Source organism: Microcaecilia unicolor, chromosome 6 (assembly GCF_901765095.1).
Source record: "Microcaecilia unicolor chromosome 6, aMicUni1.1, whole genome shotgun sequence".
NCBI classification, from domain to species: Eukaryota; Metazoa; Chordata; class Amphibia; order Gymnophiona; family Siphonopidae; genus Microcaecilia; species Microcaecilia unicolor.
Genome location: NC_044036.1, coordinates 185305753 through 185324899, shown reverse-complemented (window position 1 = coordinate 185324899; position 19147 = coordinate 185305753). Strand labels below are relative to the sequence as shown.

The following is a 19147-nucleotide window of genomic DNA, read 5'->3' as shown; positions in this document are numbered from 1 at the left end:
GATGGAGTCTATGGGACTGGGGGGCACATATGGGAACTGGGTTTGATCCCTCTACACAGCACCAAGGTTAATGGGTTCCTCTGCAATGAATTTCAGTTAGAACATGGTACCCAGCAGGGATGCCCATTTCCCCTTACTGTTTCCTGTAGCCATAGAACCATTTATTGCATGCATTCGCAACTTGATCAGATTTCCCCCATCATTGTTAAGGAAGAGCCACATAAAATTCTATTGTATGCTGATGACACCTTGATTTTTATTGCTAATTCACAAAATTCTTTGCCCCACACACAAAGCTTTTTAAGGGGGATCTCAGGATTCACAACTAATAAACTGAGGCCTTATTATGCAACATGACACTTTCTGAGTTTCCCTCCTTTCTGTTTAAAGTGGTCACCAACGGATTCAGATATTTGGGAGTTATTATTTCAAATAACAGTGGTGGACCTTTATAAACTCAGTTATGACAGGCTCAGACGCCAGGTTCAGCAGGACCTGGATGTGTGGGAACCATTATGATTGACCTGGTGGGGTAGGGCTGACACATTACGGATGATGATTTTTACCAAAATTTCTCTTCCTGTTTGCACAACTTCCTATTAAGATACTAGCGAGGCAATTAAAATTTGGGACCACGTGGTGTACCTTTATCTGGAAGCATAAAAGGCTGAGGATACCCTGGGAGACATTGTGAAATCCTAAGGAGAGGGGGTGGGAGTGGGGCTGCCCAACTTGCACAGATATTATTAGGTTGGTGTGTTGAAGGCCCTAAGGGGTCACCATAAGTACATAAGTAATGCCACACTGGGAAAAGACCAAGGGTCCATCGAGCCCAGCTTCCTGTCCACGACAGCGGCCAATCCAGGCCAAGGGCACCTGGCAAGCTTCCCAAACGTACAAACATTTTATACATGTTATTCCTGGAATTGTGGATTTTTCCCAAGTCCATTTAGTAGAGGTTTATGGACTTGTCCTTTAGGAAACCGTCTAACCCCTTTTTAAACTCTGCCAAGCTAACCGCCTTCACCACATTCTCCGGCAACAAATTCCAGAGTTTAATTACACGTTGGGTGAAGAAAAAATTTCTCCGATTTGTTTTAAATTTACTACACTGTAGTTTCATCGCATGCCCCCTAGTCCTAGTATTTTTGGAAAGCGTGAACAGACGCTTCACATCCACCTGTTCCACTCCACTCATTATTTTATATACCTCTATCATGTCTCCCCTCAGCCGTCTCTTCTCCAAGCTGAAAAGCCCTAGCCTCCTTAGTCTTTCTTCAAAGGGAAGTCGTCCCATCCCTGCTATCATTTTAGTCACCCTTCGCTGCACCTTTTCCAATTCTACTATATCTTTCTTGAGATCCGGCGATCAGAATGTAACACAATACTCAAGGTGCGGTCGCACCATGGAGCGATACAACGACATTATAACATCCTCACACCTGTTTTCCATACCTTTCCTAATAATACCCAACATTCTATTCACTTTCCTAGCCACAGCAGTACACTGAGCAGAAGGTTTCAGTGTATTATCATCAGTCCACACATTCACATCTTACTACTGCCTTCAGCAGGATACCCGATGCGACAGTCAGTTTGGGCAGTCGGTGCTGCAGAATCGTTCGGGGTTTAGAATCCAACTCCACCCTCCTAGGCCCATTTTTGTTCTGTTCCAGGCTGCACTCTCACTTAGTTGTGTTTCTTTTCAGTTCAGTCTCTGTTATGTCCTCGCCGTTGCGAGACCCAATTGACCTATGTTCATTGTTTTCAGTGAGCCTGGGTGCTAGGGATACCCCAATCGTGAGAACAAGCAGCCTGCTTGTCCTCGGAGAAAGTGAAGATACATACTTGTAGCAGATATTCTCCGAGGACAGCAGGCTGATTGTTCTCACAAACCCACCCACCTCCCCTTTGTTCTAGTTCTCTGGTTGCTTTTTATTAAACTGGGGATGACATGCTCATGCCACGGCCAGGAAGCCGTTGCGCATGCGCGGTGCGCTCTGCCCGCATGCAGAGCGTTCTCTAAAAATTTTTATTTTGCTTGCAAAATTTTGCCAGTTTCCTGGGCCGCCGCGGACGTTGACCCAATCGTGAGAACAAGCAGCCTGCTACAGGTATGTATACTGAAGATTGGTTAAAATTATTTGATGATCCAGTATTACTTGAAGTCTGTCCAAATGAATATAAGATCTTAAACCTCCCAAATGAAGGATGAAGAGGTAGGATAGCATTAATATGTAAAGATTCTTTAATATCAAAGATTTTAGCATGTGAAATATCAAGACAGCTCATTGTTTGCAAAGCTAGGTTATATTTTGTTTTTTGAGCCCCAGGTAAATGGTCTGAGGGAAAATCATAGTTTCATGATTTTATTTTTCAATGTTCTTTAATGTATGAGAATTGTGTAATTTTAGGAGACATGAATCTAAGCGGAAAAGTAGATCATAACCAGTTTTGGTCTTCTACCTTACCTTTGGATCAGTAGTGTCATGCAGTCCAGGATACCCTGGTTGGCATTGTCCCACTGACTAAAACATTTTACTTTCATGAAAAGATATACCGTATTTTTCGGACTATAAGATGCACTTTTTTCCCCCCAAATTTGGGAGGAAAATGGGGGGTGCGTCTTATAGTCTGAAGGTAGCGAGATCCGATTTCGGGATCGCCCGCCCCCCGAGTTCGGGATCGCCCTCCCCTACTCACGTCACGTGATGTTCCCTGGTGGTCTAGTGACGTCGGGGCAGGAAAGAGCTCCCTCTTTCCTGCCCAGCGCGCTGCTCTCCGTCCTCCTGTATGCTCCCTGACGGTCTCGGCGAGATTCAAAATGGCCACCGAGAATTGAAGTCTCGGCGGCCATTTTGAATCTCGCCGAGACCGTCAGGCAGCATACAGGAGGACGGAGAGCAGCGTGCTGGGCAGGAAAGAGGGGGCTCTTTCCTGCCCCGATGTCACTAGACCACCAGAGAACATCGCGTGACGTGAGTAGGGGAGGGCGATCCCGAACTCGGACAAGACGCACCGGAGCACCTAGGTTTTAGAGGAGGGAAAAAGGAAAAATTTTTTTTTTCCTATTTCCCTCCTCTAAAACCTAGGTGCGTCTTATGGTCCGGTGCGTCTTATAGTCCGAAAAATACGGTAATCCTTGGTTTAATGTTGTCTTACAAACTTTTAAAATGTGATTCTACAAGTTTAGAACGGCTATGGTGTGAAAAGGAGGACATTAATATAAAATTAAATCACAGTGGTAAAATGCAATTAGGAAGTATAAATATGATTTAGTCCTAGCTTAAAAAAAAAAATTTAAAAAATTGTTCTTCCTTGATACGAAAACATCAAATGGATTCAAAGAAACTCTTTCAAGTACTTGACACCATTACTCAAATAGAAGAAATAATGTCTTCAGATTCCATTAGTTAAGCTATACTGACTGCGAAAGAGCTATCGGATTATTTTAAAAATAAGATCATTAGGTTTCAACTTAATTATTCACTGAACACTGATATTAGTCAAACAAGAGGTTATTCCCCTGCATTGCATTTATTATTATCTCCCCCCTCTTCATTTTTGTTATACTATGGTTCCATACTTGAGTGTTGGCTCTTGGTTTATTTCCTACCTCTTTTGATCATATTCTGCTAACTCCAGTTCTAAATTTAAAAAGAAAAAGCCCTATTTTGGAGGGACATATGATCTGATTGCCAGTATCTCTTTTTGTGAAAGCATTGGAGATGTTGGTAGCTAAACAATTAACAGACTATTTAGATGTACATTATATTCTTCATTCAACACAATCTGGATTTCAAAAAGGTTTCAGCATTGAAACTCTTAAGTGCATACATTTTTCTAAGAAATTCATAACCTTCCTTTTTGCAAAATTTTTGGAAGTTTAATTTTGTAGTTTATTTTGTCTGTTCTCTCTGTATTTGGCTCTCTTATTGTGACTCGGGAAAAATGTCAGAAAGTATTTTTTCACGGAGAGAGTGGTGGATACTTGGAATGCCCTCCCGCGGGATGTGGTGGAGTGAAAACAGTAACGGAATTCAAAAATGCGTGGGATAAACACAAAGGAATCCTGTTCAGAAGTTTCACGGAGATTAATAACATATTGGGACGCAAAGCTAGTGCTGGGCAAACTTCTACGTTCTGTGCCCTGAAAATGGCAAGGGCATATCAAGGTCAGGTATACAGTGGGGGAAATAAGTATTTGATCCCTTGCTGATTTTGTAAGTTTGCCCACTGACAAAGACATGAGCAGCCCATAATTGAAGGGTAGGTTATTGGTAACAGTGAGAGATAGCACATCACAAATTAAATCCGGAAAATCACATTTTGGAAAGTATATGAATTTATTTGCATTCTGCAGAGGGAAATAAGTATTTGATCCCTCTGGCAAACAAGACCTAATACTTGGTGGCAAAACCCTTGTTGGCAAGCACAGCGGTCAGACGTCTTCTGTAGTTGATGATGAGGTTTGCACACATGTCAGGAGGAATTTTGGTCCACTCCTCTTTGCAGATCATCTCTAAATCATTAAGAGTTCTGGGCTGTCGCTTGGCAACTCGCAGCTTCAGCTCCCTCCATAAGTTTTCAATGGGATTAAGGTCTGGTGACTGGCTAGGCCACTCCATGACCCTAATGTGCTTCTTCCTGAGCCACTCCTTTGTTGCCTTGGCTGTATGTTTTGGGTCATTGTCGTGCTGGAAGACCCAGCCACGACCCATTTTTAAGGCCCTGGCGGAGGGAAGGAGGTTGTCACTCAGAATTGTACGGTACATGGCCCCATCCATTCTCCCATTGATGCGGTGAAGTAGTCCTGTGCCCTTAGCAGAGAAACACCCCCAAAACATAACATTTCCACCTCCATGCTTGACAGTGGGGACGGTGTTCTTTGGGTCATAGGCAGCATTTCTCTTCCTCCAAACATGGCGAGTTGAGTTCATGCCAAAGAGCTCAATTTTTGTCTCATCTGACCACAGCACCTTCTCCCAATCACTCTCGGCATCATCCAGGTGTTCACTGGCAAACTTCAGACGGGCCGTCACATGTGCCTTCCGGAGCAGGGGGACCTTGCGGGCACTGCAGGATTGCAATCCGTTATGTCGTAATGTGTTACCAATGGTTTTCGTGGTGACAGTGGTCCCAGCTGCCTTGAGATCATTGACAAGTTCCCCCCTTGTAGTTGTAGGCTGATTTCTAACCTTCCTCATGATCAAGGATACCCCACGAGGTGAGATTTTGCGTGGAGCCCCAGATCTTTGTCGATTGACAGTCATTTTGTACTTCTTCCATTTTCTTACTATGGCACCAACAGTTGTCTCCTTCTCGCCCAGCGTCTTACTGATGGTTTTGTAGCCCATTCCAGCCTTGTGCAGGTGTATGATCTTGTCCCTGACATCCTTAGACAGCTCCTTGCTCTTGGCCATTTTGTAGAGGTTAGAGTCTGACTGATTCACTGAGTCTGTGGACAGGTGTCTTTCATACAGGTGACCATTGCCGACAGCTGTCTGTCATGCAGGTAACGAGTTGATTTGGAGCATCTACCTGGTCTGTAGGGGCCAGATCTCTTACTGGTTGGTGGGGGATCAAATACTTATTTCCCTCTGCAGAATGCAAATAAATTCATATACTTTCCACAATGTGATTTTCCGGATTTAATTTGTGATGTGCTATCTCTCACTGTTACCAATAACCTACCCTTCAATTATGGGCTGCTCATGTCTTTGTCAGTGGGCAAACTTACAAAATCAGCAAGGGATCAAATACTTATTTCCCCCACTGTACATATAAAGTAACACATACGAGTTTATCTTGTTGGGCAGACTGGATGGACTGTACAGGTTTTTATCTGCCATCATCTACTATGTTACTATGATCTGTAGTGAGCCTAAACAGAGGGAGTGACGGCTTGGACTTTTCTCCCAGAAGAGAGGGCAGACACCTTGACAATGCTACCCTTGTAGGTCACAGTGCGGCAAATGTTGAGTTTGATTGGCCACATGGTCTCAACACTGCATGTTGCTCCCGTGGCACAGCTGCATTTGAGAGCATCCCAGTGGACCCTAGCTTCCCAGTGGTTCCAGGTGACTGGAAATCTAGCGGATGGAATCCAGCTTCCGCCAGATTTAACTCATGTTCTTCTCTGGTGGACAATTGATTCAGTTTAACTGTGGAACTACCATTCTGAATTCTACCTCCTCAGAAAGTGTTAACAATGGAGAAGGAGTTTGTTACACCATTAAATTTTAAATGCCAAGCTAATTATGACTTATTCAGAAGGAATTTGAAAACTCTGTTATTTGATAGAATCATTAAGCTTTTATTATGTACTAGTAAAAAAAGGCCCGTTTCTGACACAAATGAAACGGGCGCTAGCAAGGTTTTCCTCGGAGTGTGTATGTTTGGGAGAGTGTATGTGAGAGTGACTGTTTGAGAGTCAGAGTGAAAGTGTGAGTGTGTGAGAGAGAGAGAGTGAGTCTGGGTGTGAGTGTGTTTGTGAGAGAGTGTGTGTGTGAGAATGAGAGTGTGTGCAAGTGTGTATGTGAGACACAGTGTGAGAGAGAGTGTGTGTGTGTGGGCGAGAGAGAGAGTGTGTGTGAGACACAGATTCTCTGTGAGAATGAGTGTATGAGACCAAGCGAGTGTGTGAGTGACTGTGTGGCACATAGAGAGTGAATGTGATACAGTGTGAGACAGAGTGTGTGAGAGTGAGAGTCAGAAAGACATTGTATATGAGAGAGAGAGTGTGAGCCCTGCCCTCCCAATCCATGGCCATCTGTCCCCTGCCCCCTCCATTCATCCTTTTCCAGCAATTCCCCTCTCTCCCTGAGCCCTGCCCTCCCAATCAATGCCCATCCATGCTCCTCTGTCACCTGTCCCCTCCATTCATCCCTATCCAGCAATTCCCCTCTCTCCCTGAGCCCTGCCCTCCCAATCCATGCCCATCCATGCTCCTCTGTTCCCTGCCCCCTCCATTCATCCCTTTCCAGCAATTCCCCTCTCTCCCTGAGCCCTGCCCTCCCAATCAATGCCCATCCATGCTCCTCTGTCACCTGCCCCCTCCATTCATCCCTATCCAGCAATTCTCCTCTCTGCCTGAGCCCTGCCCTGCAATCCATATCCATCCATGCCCATCTGTCCCCTCCATTCATCCCTATCCAGCAATTCCCCTCTCCCTGAGTCCTGCCCTTCCAATCCATGCCCATCCATGCTCCTCTGTCACCTGCCCCCTCCATTCATCCCTATCCAGCAATTCTCCTCTCTGCCTGAGCCCTGCCCTGCAATCCATATCCATCCATGCCCATCTGTCCCCTCCATTCATCCCTATCCAGCAATTCCCCTCTCCCTGAGTCCTGCCCTTCCAATCCATGCCCATCCATACTCCTCTGTCACCTGGCCCCTCCATTCATCCCTATCCAGCAATTCCCCTCTCTCCCTGAGGCCTGCCCTGCAATCCATATCCATCCATGCCCATCTGTCCCCTCTATTCATCCCTATCCAGCAATTTCCCTCTCTCCCTGAGTCCTGCCCTCCCAATCCATGCCCATCCATGCTCCTCTGTCCCCTGCCTCCTCCATTCATCCCTTTCCAGCAATTCCCATCTCTCCCTGAGCCCTGCCCTCCCAATCCATGCCCATCCATGCTCCTCTGTCCCCTGCCGCCTCCATTCATCCTTTTCCAGCAAGTCCCCTCTCTCCCTTCCATGACCCCCTCTCGCATCCATGCTCCTCTCTCTCTCATGTCCCAGCCTGGCCCGCCCTCTTCTCCCCCCCCCTTCGCATCCATGCCCCTCCCCTTCGCATCCATGCTGTCGCATCCATGCATCCCTTTTTGTTTTTTTTCTTCTTTTTAAATTTACCTCCGTGGCGGTTCCGGCAGCGAAGCGTCAGGGAAGGAGGCGGCGCTCCCGACGTCTAGCTTTCCCTTCGCTGTGTTCAGCCTTCTTTTGACGTCATCCTTGACGTCAGAAGAAGGCGGAACACAACGAAGGGAAGGCTAGACGTCGGGAGCGCCGCCTCCTTCCCTGACGCTTCGCTGCCGGATTTGTTTTTTTTTTTTTTTTTTTTCCGCCCTCGACGTCATGACGTTTGACGCGAGGGCGGGGCAGAGACGGCTGGCTGGCTTGAAGGCTTCACACCACGAATCCACGAACCCTTCAGCCTGGGAGTGACGTCAGATGGCTTCATGGCTTCAGAACGTTGTCCTCAGAACGTTGAGGGTGCGTTTTATTATATTAGATAGTTTGTAGTCTATAATTTGTAAACTGTATTGACTTGTTATTGTTGCCCGCTTTGAACCTCTATAGGGTGTAGGTGGGCTATAAATGTCAATTTAGAATAGATTAGATGGGCTTCACACCCAGGGAACTTGGTCAGCTCAGTAAATGGATCTTCGTATCAGCCTCCTCGAGCTGAGGGCCATTTGGAATGCTATAAATGCCTTCAGAGATCAGCTGCAGAACCAAATTGTTCTGATTCAGACAGACAGCCAGGTTGCAGTGTTCTGTGTAAATAAGCAGGGGGGTACGGGTTCCTACCCCTTGTGTCAGGAAGCAGTGGGAATGTGGCAGTGGGCCCTCCTTCATGGAATGGTACTTTGAGCCACATACCTACCAGGAAAGGACAACTGCCTGGCAGACAGACTGAGCAGGGTTTTGCAAACTCATGAGTGGTTTCAACATGGGCGTAGCCTGCAAGATCATTTGAGCATGGGGCACCCCCTCAGTGGATCTTATTGCTACTCATCTCAACAACAAAGTTCTCCAGTTCTGTTCTAGACTCAGATCACACAGCAGACTAGTGTCAGATGCCTTTCTTCTACATTGGGGGAAGGGTCTTCTGTATGCTTATCCTCCAATACCTGTCATAGAGAATACATTGCTGAAACTCAAGCAGGACCAGGGAACTGTGATCCTGTTTGTGCCGTACTGGCTGAGGCAGATCTGGTTTCCTCTTCTAGCGCTGTCTTCTGAAGATAAGTGGAGATTGGAATATTTTCCATCCCTCATCATGCAGAACGAGGGTTCTCTTCTGCATCCTAACATCCAATCCCTGGCCCTCACGGCTTAGATGTTGAGATTGTAGAATTTGAATCCGTAGACTTGCCAGAGGAAGTTTCCCACATGCTGCTGGCTTCCAGGAAAGAATCCACTAAGAGGTGTTCCATTTAATTGGACGCAGTTTGCCGTCTGGTGTGAGGGCAAGGCCTTGGATCCCTTCACCTGCCCTACACAAAAGCTGCTTGAATACCTCCTGCACCTTTCTGAGTTTGGTCTGAAAACCAACTCTGTAAGGGTTCATCTAAGTGCAATCGGTGCTTATCACATGTAGGAGTTGAGTCCATCTCTGTACAGCCTCTAGTTATTCGCTTCTTTAGAAGTTTGTTACTGACAAAGCCCCCTGTCAACCTCCAACTGTGTCATGGATCTCAATGTTGTCCTCACCCAGCTGATGAAAGCTCCTTTTGATGTACTTGATTCTTTCATCTGAAGTATTTGACCTGGAAAGTTGTGATTTGGTGGCGGTCACTTCAGCCCACAGTCAGTGACCTTCAGGCGTAGTAGCTGATCCACCTTACACTAAGTTTCTCAACAGTAGAGTAGTTCTTCGAATGCATTCTAAGTTCCTTCCTAAGATAGTGTTGGAGTTCCATCTTAATCAGTTAATCGTCCTGCCAACATTTTCCCCAAAACCAAATGCCCATTGTGGTGAGAGTGTACTGCATTCCTTAGACTTCAAGCGAGCCTTAGCCTTCTATCTGGAGTGGACTAAAGCCTATAGACACACCACCCAGCTTTTTATTTCTTTTGAGCCAAACGGGATGGGGGTAGCCATAGGCGAACGCACAGTTTCCAGTTGGCTAGCAGATTATTGCATCTCCTTTATTTATATCCAGGCTGGGCTGACTCTAGAGGGTCATGTCAAGGCTTATAGGCTTATAATGTCAGAGCCATGGCTACGTCGGTAGCCTACTTGAGGTCAGCCTTCATAGAGGAAATTTGCAAAGCTGCAACCTGGTCATCTATACACACATTGACATCTCATTACTGCCTTCAGCAGGATACCTGATGTGAAAGCCAGTTTGGGCAGGCAGTCCTGAAGAATTTATTCAGTGTCTAGAATTCAACTCTACCCCCTTAGGACCAGTTTTGTTTAGTTTCAGGCTTCACCTTCACAGCTAATATTTACATATTTTCAGGTTAATTGACTTCCAGGCCTTGACGTTTCAAGTCCCTATTTTCCTAGCATTTTTATCAGTGAGCCTGGTAGCTAGGGATTCCCAGCTGTGAGAATACAAAATCTTTCTTGTCCTCAGGGAACACCTGCCACAGGTGAGTAACTTTGTTTTCTCCAAAGCACATATTTTACCTATCACACTAGTATTCTTTATAGAATAGGCACCTAAATATAGGCTTGCTGTAGCAAAGTTACTCACCTGTAGCAGGTGTTTCTCACATACCGTCCCACCTCCCCTTGGAGTTTTATTGTTTAGCTATTTGTGTATAACTGAGGGACCAGTGTTCGTGTGACAGGCAGGCCACCAGTGCACGTGTGGTGGGATGCTACTGGAAAGTTCTTAGTCTCGCTAGTCAGTGTTTGCACCCGGCTCTGTCAGGTGATGTCACCCAGCTGTGAGAATATTTAGCTTGCTGTCTTCTGAGAGCACCTGCTACAGGTGAGTTAACTTTGCTACAGTGCGCCTATATTTAGGTGTCTATTCTGTAAAGAATGCTAGTGTGGTAGGTATAATTGTGCCTGAATGATGAAGATACAAACTTTTAGCATTGTCTAGGTTTCACATGTAAATGTGAGTATCATCCAATGCTCCATCCATGTGAAATAATATCCTGTGTAAGATACGTGCATATTTATAGAATAGCGCTTAGGTGGATTTTTGACTTTGTGTATTTATTTGTGGTACATTTATACCCCACATTTTCCCACTAGAGCGAGCACAATGTGGCTTACAATGTTACAAAAGGTTTCAATGCAAGGAGGGTAAGGACACGACAGGTCAGAAAGACGGGAAAGAACAGTAGGATTACACAAGGATGCATGACTAGATTGAAGTAGCAACGGGTATAGTCTATTGTATGCGCACACTTGAATGTATATGCCATTATTCTAATCATTTATGCACTTGGTGTGTAAATATAAGCATTCACTTTGTAGAATTACCCCCATATATGTCTGGTTAGCACCCACTCAAAACCGGCTATTTTGGGGGCATTCTGGGGGTGGAGTCAGCACTTGGCCACTTAAGTGCTGATACGGTGTTAGTGGTATAGAAATACAATAAACTGGCCAGGTTAACTACATAAATAGGATGGCATGAAAATTAGTCCTATCTTTTAAGTGGTTCTCCATAGCTGGGTCAGTGCTGAATATTGCATTTAATTGACCAAGATATCACTGTCTCCGTACCCTGAAATTCAGTTCCGGAGCCTGTACATGGCCAAACATTGAATTTCCAGGTATAATGCCAGTGGAGCTCAGCAAAACACTGAGCGCTGCCAGCTGACTATCGACCCCATACTGTAGAATGTATATAGAAACATGACGGCAGATAAAGGCCCTATGACCCATCCAGTCTGTCCATCCTCTGTAACCCCTAATTCTTCCTGTTCCTAAGCGATCCCACATGCTTATCCCATACCTTTTTAAATTCTGGAACAGTCCTCGACTCCACCACCTCCACTCGGAGGCCATTTCATGCCTCCGCCACCCTTTCTCTGAAATAGTACTTCCTTAGGTTACTCCTAAGCCTGTTCCCTCTTAACTTTGTCATATGCTCCCTCATTCCAGAGCTCTCCTTCATTTGAAAAAGGCTCTCTTCCTGTACATAAATGCCCTTGAGATATGTAAACGTTTCTATCATGTCTCCTCTCTCCCTCCTCGCTTCCAGTGTATACATGTTGAGGTTCATAAGCCTGTCCTTATAATTTTTGCATTTTATATATAAAATTTGCTTGTGTATAATATGTCCCTCTGTTTTTAATAAGTTGTATGAGTGGTGGTTGTTGACTCCTAGTGCCACGTGCATAGCTGGGTGGCAGACAGTATTTTATGTATTTATTTAGATTTTGCTCACACCTTTTTCAGTAGTAGGTCAAGGTGAGTTACATTCAGGTACACTGGATATTTCTCTGTCCCAGGAGGGCTCACAATCTAAGGAGCAGCAACACACACCACACCATACCACACACACATACCTTACTCTGATACACAATCGTTGCATCTGCTCCCCCTCCCTATTTATTCCATACGTTCCATTTCGCATGCTTCGCTCATCTCAAAATTTCTGCTTTACTTGCTCTCACCAGCCCAGCTGCTTTTACATGTTACCCGGGAGGCAGCCTTCTCTTATGCAGCCCACCAAACTTTGAAATAACCTTCCTTTGGCAGTCAGATCAGAACCTTCCCACACACGATTCAAAGCTCTCCTTAAGACATGGCTGTTCTCATGTACTTTTCCTGATTAGATTTCCTTTTTTCTCTACTAACTTTTAATTATTGTAAACCACTTTGATGTATTATTACGAGTGGCAGAATATTGAGTTTTAATAAAATGAACATACACAAAAACCTTGGTACCCCTGCCCCCCTTTTTTAAAGTTGGGCTTCCTCTGTGATGGTTGAATAGCTGACATTTTGGCGAGAGATTCAGAGGTACAGTTTTGCACAAGTGAGTGTTTCACTGAAGATGTACATGTTGCAGAAAATTATTTATTTTTAATTGCAGGTAAATGGCTTTATGAGGTTCTAATCTCTTCCCAAGGGCTCATGCAGATTGGCTGGTGTACCCTAAATTGCAGGTTCAACCAAGAGGTAAGCAAGTAGTTTCAGTATCTGGCCTCATTTCACTTCTCTCCGATATAGGCTATTCCCAGGTGTTAAGCAGAAAATCCTCGCATGTTTACTAATGCCACATTTTCCTGTCACAAGCTGTGCCCAGTGAGGTGGGGTTGCTAACTAGCCTGTTTCCATATATCCATGGCATGGACTTTAGCCAGCAGAAGAACTTAAATTGTGTACATGTGTCCTTATGCCTCTTCTGACATAGACTGTACTTAGGAAGGCATTGCCAGTGTTTTCCCTCACTCATTTCCCTGATGTAGACTGTATTAAAATATAAACTGATACTTCCTGTGTATGTCCTTCCTCTAGTCTGCCTGACATAGGCTATATCCAGTGGGTATTCAAGGAATTTCTGTGTGCATATACAGTCCACATTTCTCAGACAGACTGTAGTCAAGAGATAAGTGGGGAGCACCATAGTAACATAATAATGATGGCAGAAAGACCTGTACTGTCCATCCAGTCTGCCCAACAAGATAAACTCATTTTCTCCGAGGACAAGCAGGCTGCTTGTTCTCACTGATGGGTTGACGTCCTCGGCAGCCCCCTCCATCGGAAAGTTTACTAGCAAAGGCCTTTGCTAGTCCTCGCGCGCCCATGCGCACCGCGCATGCGCGGCCGTCTTCCCGCCCGAAACCGGCTCGAGCCGGCCAGTCTTCTTTCGTCCGCACTCGGTACGGTCGTGTTACGCCGTTCGTGCCCCAGAGAGTCGACCTCGCGCATCCTTTTCGACGTGTTTTTGTCCTTTTTTTACCTTGCAAAAGTTCGGGAAGCGCTCCGGTAGTATTCCGGAAGACCCTTTCGGGTTTTCTGCCCTTCCCGTATTTCCAGTTTTTGCCCCGTAAGTCTTCTTTCGTTGTCGGGGTAGGCCTCTTTTGGCCTCGGTCGAGATTTTTCTCCCTCTAAATTTTGGTGCTTCAATTTTCGCCATTTCGGCTTTTGATTTCGCCGGCGTGATTTTTCCGCCCATGACATCGAAGCCTTCCAGCGGCTTCAAGAAGTGCACCCAGTGCGCCCGGGTAATCTCGCTCACTGATAGGCACTCTGCGTGTCTTCAGTGTCTAGGGGCCCAGCACCGCCCTCAGAACTGCAGTCTGTGTTCCCTGTTACAAAGGCGGACTCAGGTAGCGAGATTAGCCCAGTGGAACGTTTTGTTCTCGGGCTCTTCGTCGGCATCGGCACCGGAGGCATCGAGTGCATCGACGTCGTCAGCGTCCGGACCATCTTCCTTGGCTGCCGTTCCATCGACTGCATCGAGGCATCGGACCTCTGCATCGGCGCCGAGGCATCGGGCGACTGTATCGACGTCGGTGGTACCGAGACTTCGTCTGCTGATGTCGTCGGACGGAGGTGCATCGTCAGGAGTGCAGGTGAGGGCTGTCCATTCCCCTGCTGGTGGCGGTGAGCCTTCGGGTGGGTCTCCTCCTACCCTGAGGGCTCCTGCGGTACAGCCCCCCCGGGATCGACCCTCTTCGGTCTCGGCCCCGAGGAAGCGACGGATGGATTCTACGTCCTCCTCGTCGGTGCCGGGGAGCTCCGGTGACATGCTTCGGAAGAAGTCGAAGAAGCATCGACACCGGTCTCCTCCCCGTGTCGGCACCGAGAGCTCTGGGTCGCCGAGGGATTCGGCACCCAGCAGGCATCGGCACCGAGAGGACCGCTCACCCTCTGTTCAGGAGGTGTCGATGCGCTCCACTCTGGACAGCCCGGAACAGCCTCCTCGCCCGGAACAGGTTCTGGCGTCGACGCCTGCATCGACCCCTCAGCCTTTCTCTGCAGCCGCTCTAAACGAGAGCCTCCGGGCCGTTCTCCCAGAGATTCTGGGAGAGCTGTTGCGCCCTACCCCTCCGGTACCGGCGGTGCTTGCGCCTCCGGTACCGTCGAGTGTGGCGCCGGCTGGCCCATCGCCCAGGTTGAGGTCCCCGACGTCGGTACCGCGTGCGGTGCCGACCGCGGCCACCTCCCAGGAAGGCTCCCCGACTACGTCGGCGGAGGGAGCTTCGCCGATGCGGGCGAGGGAGTCTACCTCTCGACGCCCCCACCGTGGACGGGGTTCCACCGAGTCGAGCAGGGCGAGGTTGCAGACACAAGTCCGTGAACTTGTGTCTGACACCGAGGGTGAGGCCTCGTGGGAGGAAGAGAAGGACCCCAGATATTTCTCTGACGAGGAGTCTGAGGGTCTTCCTTCTGATCCCACTCCCTCTCCTGAAAGACAGCTTTCTCCTCCCGAGAGTCTGTCTTTTGCTTCCTTTGTCCGGGAGATGTCTACGGCCATCCCCTTCCCGGTGGTTGTGGAGGACGAGCCCAGGGCTGAAATGTTTGAGCTCCTGGACTATCCTTCTCCACCTAAGGAAGCGTCCACTGTTCCCTTGCACCATGTCCTGAAAAAGACATTGCTTGCGAACTGGACCAAGCCACTAAGTAATCCCCACATTCCCAAGAAGATCGAGTCCCAGTACCGGATCCATGGGGACCCAGAGCTGATGCGCACCTAGTTGCCTCATGACTCTGGAGTTGTGGATTTGGCCCTAAAGAAGGCTAAGAGTTCTAGGGAGCATGCTTCGGCGCCCCCGGGCAAAGACCCTAGAACCTTAGACTCCTTTGGGAGGAAGGCCTACCATTCTTCTATGCTCGTGGCCAAGATCCAGTCTTACCAGCTCTACACGAGCATACACATGCGGAACAATGTGCGGCAGTTGGCGGGCTTGGTTGATGCTCTTCCCCCTGAGCAAGCCAAGCCTTTTCAGGAGGTGGTCAGGCAGCTGAAGGCGTGCAGAAAATTCCTGGCCAGAGGAGTTTATGACACTTTTGATGTTGCGTCCAGGGCCGCTGCTCAAGGTGTGGTGATGCGCAGGCTCTCATGGCTGCATGCCGCCGACCTGGAGAATAGACTCCAGCAGCGGATTGCGGACTCGCCTTGCCGTGCGGACAACATTTTTGGAGAAAAAGTCGAGCAGGTGGTAGAGTCTCTCCACCAGCGGGACACCGCATTCGACAAGTTCTCCCGCCAGCAGCCTTCAGCCTCTACCTCTACAGGTAGAAGATTTTTCGGGGGAAGGAAGACTGGTCCCTATGCTTCTGGTAAGCGTAGGTACAATCCTCCTTCTCGACAGCCTGCGGCCCAGGCTAAGCCCCAGCGCGCTCGCTCTCGTCAGCAGCGTGCGCCTCAGCAAGGCCCCGCGGCTCCCCAGCAAAAGCAAGGGGTGAGCTTTTGACTGGCTCCAGCAGAGCATAGCCGACATCCAAGTGTCAGTGCCGGGCGACCTGCCAGTCGGGGGGAGGTTGAAAGCTTTTCACCAAAGGTGGCCTCTCATAACCTCCGATCAGTGGGTTCTCCAAATAGTCCGGCAAGGATACACCCTCAATTTGGCCTCAAAACCTCCAAATTGTCCACCGGGAGCTCAGTCTTACAGCTTCCAGCACAAGCAGGTACTTGCAGAGGAACTCTCCGCCCTTCTCAGCGCCAATGCGGTCGAGCCCGTGCCATCCGGGCAAGAAGGGCTGGGATTCTATTCCAGGTACTTCCTTGTGGAAAAGAAAACAGGGGGGATGCGTCCCATCCTAGACCTAAGGGCCCTGAACAAATATCTGGTCAAAGAAAAGTTCAGGATGCTTTCCATGGGCACCCTTCTCCCCATGATTCAGCAAAACGATTGGCTATGCTCTCTGAACTTGAAGGATGCCTACACACACATCCCGATACTGCCAGCTCACAGACAGTATCTGCGATTTCAGTTGGGCACACGCCACTTCCAGTACTGTGTGCTACCCTTTGGGCTCGCCTCTGCGCCCAGGGTGTTCACAAAGTGCCTAGCTGTGGTAGCAGCGGCACTTCGCAGGCTGGGGGTGCACGTGTTCCCATATCTCGACGATTGGCTGGTGAAGAACACATCCGAGGCAGGAGCCCTGCAGTCCATGCAGATGACTATTCGCCTCCTGGAGCTACTGGGGTTTGAGATAAATTACCCAAAGTCCCATCTTTCCCCAGTGCAGAAACTCGAATTCATAGGAGCCCTGCTGGCTTCTCGGACGGCTCGCGCCTATCTCCCAGAGGCGAGAGCCAACAACTTGTTGTCCCTCGTCTCGCGGGTGCGAGCGTCCCAGCAGATCACAGCTCGGCAGATGTTGAGATTGCTGGGCCACATGGCCTCCACAGTTCATGTGACTCCCATGACCCGCCTTCACATGCGATCTGCTCAATGGACCCTAGCCTCCCAGTGGTATCAGGCCGCTGGGGGACTAGACGACGTGATCCACCTGTCCACGAGTTTTCTCGAATCCCTGTATTGGTGGACGATTCGCTCCAATTTGACTCTGGGACGTCCCTTCCAAATTCCTCAGCCACAAAAAGTGCTGACCACGGATGCGTCTCTCCTGGGATGGGGAGCTCATGTCGATGGGCTTCACACCCAAGGAAGTTGGTCCCTCCAAGAACGCGATCTACAGATCAATCTTCTGGAGTTGCGAGCGATCTGGAACGCTCTGAAGGCTTTCAGAGATCGGCTGTCCCACCAAATTGTCCAAATTCAGACAGACAACCAGGTTGCCATGTACTATGTCAACAAGCAGGGGGGCACCGGATCTCGCCCCCCGTGTCAGGAAGCCGTCAGCATGTGGCTCTGGGCTCGCCGTCTCAGCATGGTGCTCCAAGCCACATATCTGGCAGGCGTAAACAACAGTCTGGCCGACAGGTTGAGCAGGATTATGCAACCTCACGAGTGGTCGCTCAGTTCCAGGGTAGTGCGACAGATCTTCCAAGCGTGGGGCACCCCCTTGGTGGATCTCTTCGCATCTCGAGCGAACCACAAAGTCCCTCAGTTCTGTTCCAGGCTTCAGGCCCCCGGCAGACTAGCATCGGATGCCTTCCTCCTGGATTGGGGGGAGGGCCTGCTGTATGCTTATCCTCCCATCCCTCTGGTGGGGAAGACTTTGTTGAAACTCAAGCAAGACCGAGGCACCATGATTCTGATTGCTCCTTTTTGGCCGCGTCAGATCTGGTTCCCCCTTCTTCTGGAGTTATCCTCCGAAGAACCGTGGAGATTGGAGTGTTTTCCGACCCTCATCACACAGGACGAGGGGGCGCTTCTGCATCCCAACCTCCAGTCTCTGGCTCTCACGGCCTGGATGTTGAGGGCGTAGACTTTGCCTCTTTGGGTCTGTCAGAGGGTGTCTCCCGCATCTTGCTTGCTTCCAGGAAAGACTCCACTAAGAGAAGTTACTTCTTCCATTGGAGGAGGTTTGCCGTCTGGTGTGACAGCAAGGCCCTAGATCCTCGCTCTTGTCCTACACAGACCCTGCTTGACTACCTTCTGCACTTGTCTGAGTCTGGTCTGAAGACCAACTCTGTAAGGGTTCACCTTAGTGCAATCAGTGCATACCATTACCGTGTGGAAGGTAAGCCGATCTCAGGACAGCCTTTAGTTGTTCGCTTCATGAGAGGTTTGCTTTTGTCAAAGCCCCCTGTCAAGCCTCCTACAGTGTCATGGGATCTCAATGTCGTTCTCACCCAGCTGATGAAACCTCCTTTTGAGCCACTGAATTCCTGCCATCTGAAGTACTTGACCTGGAAGGTCATTTTCTTGGTGGCAGTTACTTCGGCTCGTAGAGTCAGTGAGCTTCAGGCCCTGGTAGCCCAGGCCCCTTACACCAAATTTCATCATAACAGAGTAGTCCTCCGCACTCATCCTAAGTTCTTGCCAAAGGTCGTGTCGGAGTTCCATCTGAACCAGTCAATTGTCTTGCCAACATTTTTTCCCCGTCCTCATTCCTGCCCGGCTGAACGTCAGCTGCACACATTGGACTGCAAGAGAGCATTGGCCTTCTACCTGGAGCGGACACAGCCCCACAGACAGTCCGCCCAATTGTTTGTTTCTTTTGATCCCAATAGGAGGGGAGTGGCTGTAGGGAAACGCACCATATCCAATTGGCTAGCAGATTGCATTTCCTTCACTTACGCCCAGGCGGGGCTGGCTCTTGAGGGTCATGTCACGGCTCATAATGTTAGAGCCATGGCTGCGTCGGTAGCCCACTTGAAGTCAGCCTCCATTGAAGAAATTTGCAAAGCTGCGACGTGGTCATCTGTCCACACATTCACTTCTCATTACTGCCTGCAGCAGGACACCCGACGCGATAGTCGGTTCGGGCAGTCAGTTCTTCAGAACCTGTTTGGGCTTTAGGATCCAACTCCACCCCCCGAGGGCTCTGTTTGTTCTGTTCCAGGCTGCACTCTCAGTTAGTTGGTAAATTTTTTAGGTCAATTTCATTTATGTCCTCGCCGTTGCGAGGCCCAATTG

At 48.6% G+C, this 19147-nt stretch overlaps 1 protein-coding gene across 3 annotated transcripts in view; it reads left to right on the top strand.

The window, feature by feature from the left end:
* Positions 1-19147, top strand: part of RNF123 (ring finger protein 123) — a 594888-nt gene that overhangs the window by 73066 nt on the left and 502675 nt on the right. For all 3 annotated transcript variants that reach the window (XM_030205297.1, XM_030205296.1, XM_030205298.1), the window contains exon 7: positions 12739-12824. In XM_030205297.1, the coding sequence (XP_030061157.1) occupies positions 12739-12824 (86 nt within the window). The remainder of the gene's footprint in view (positions 1-12738; positions 12825-19147) is intronic.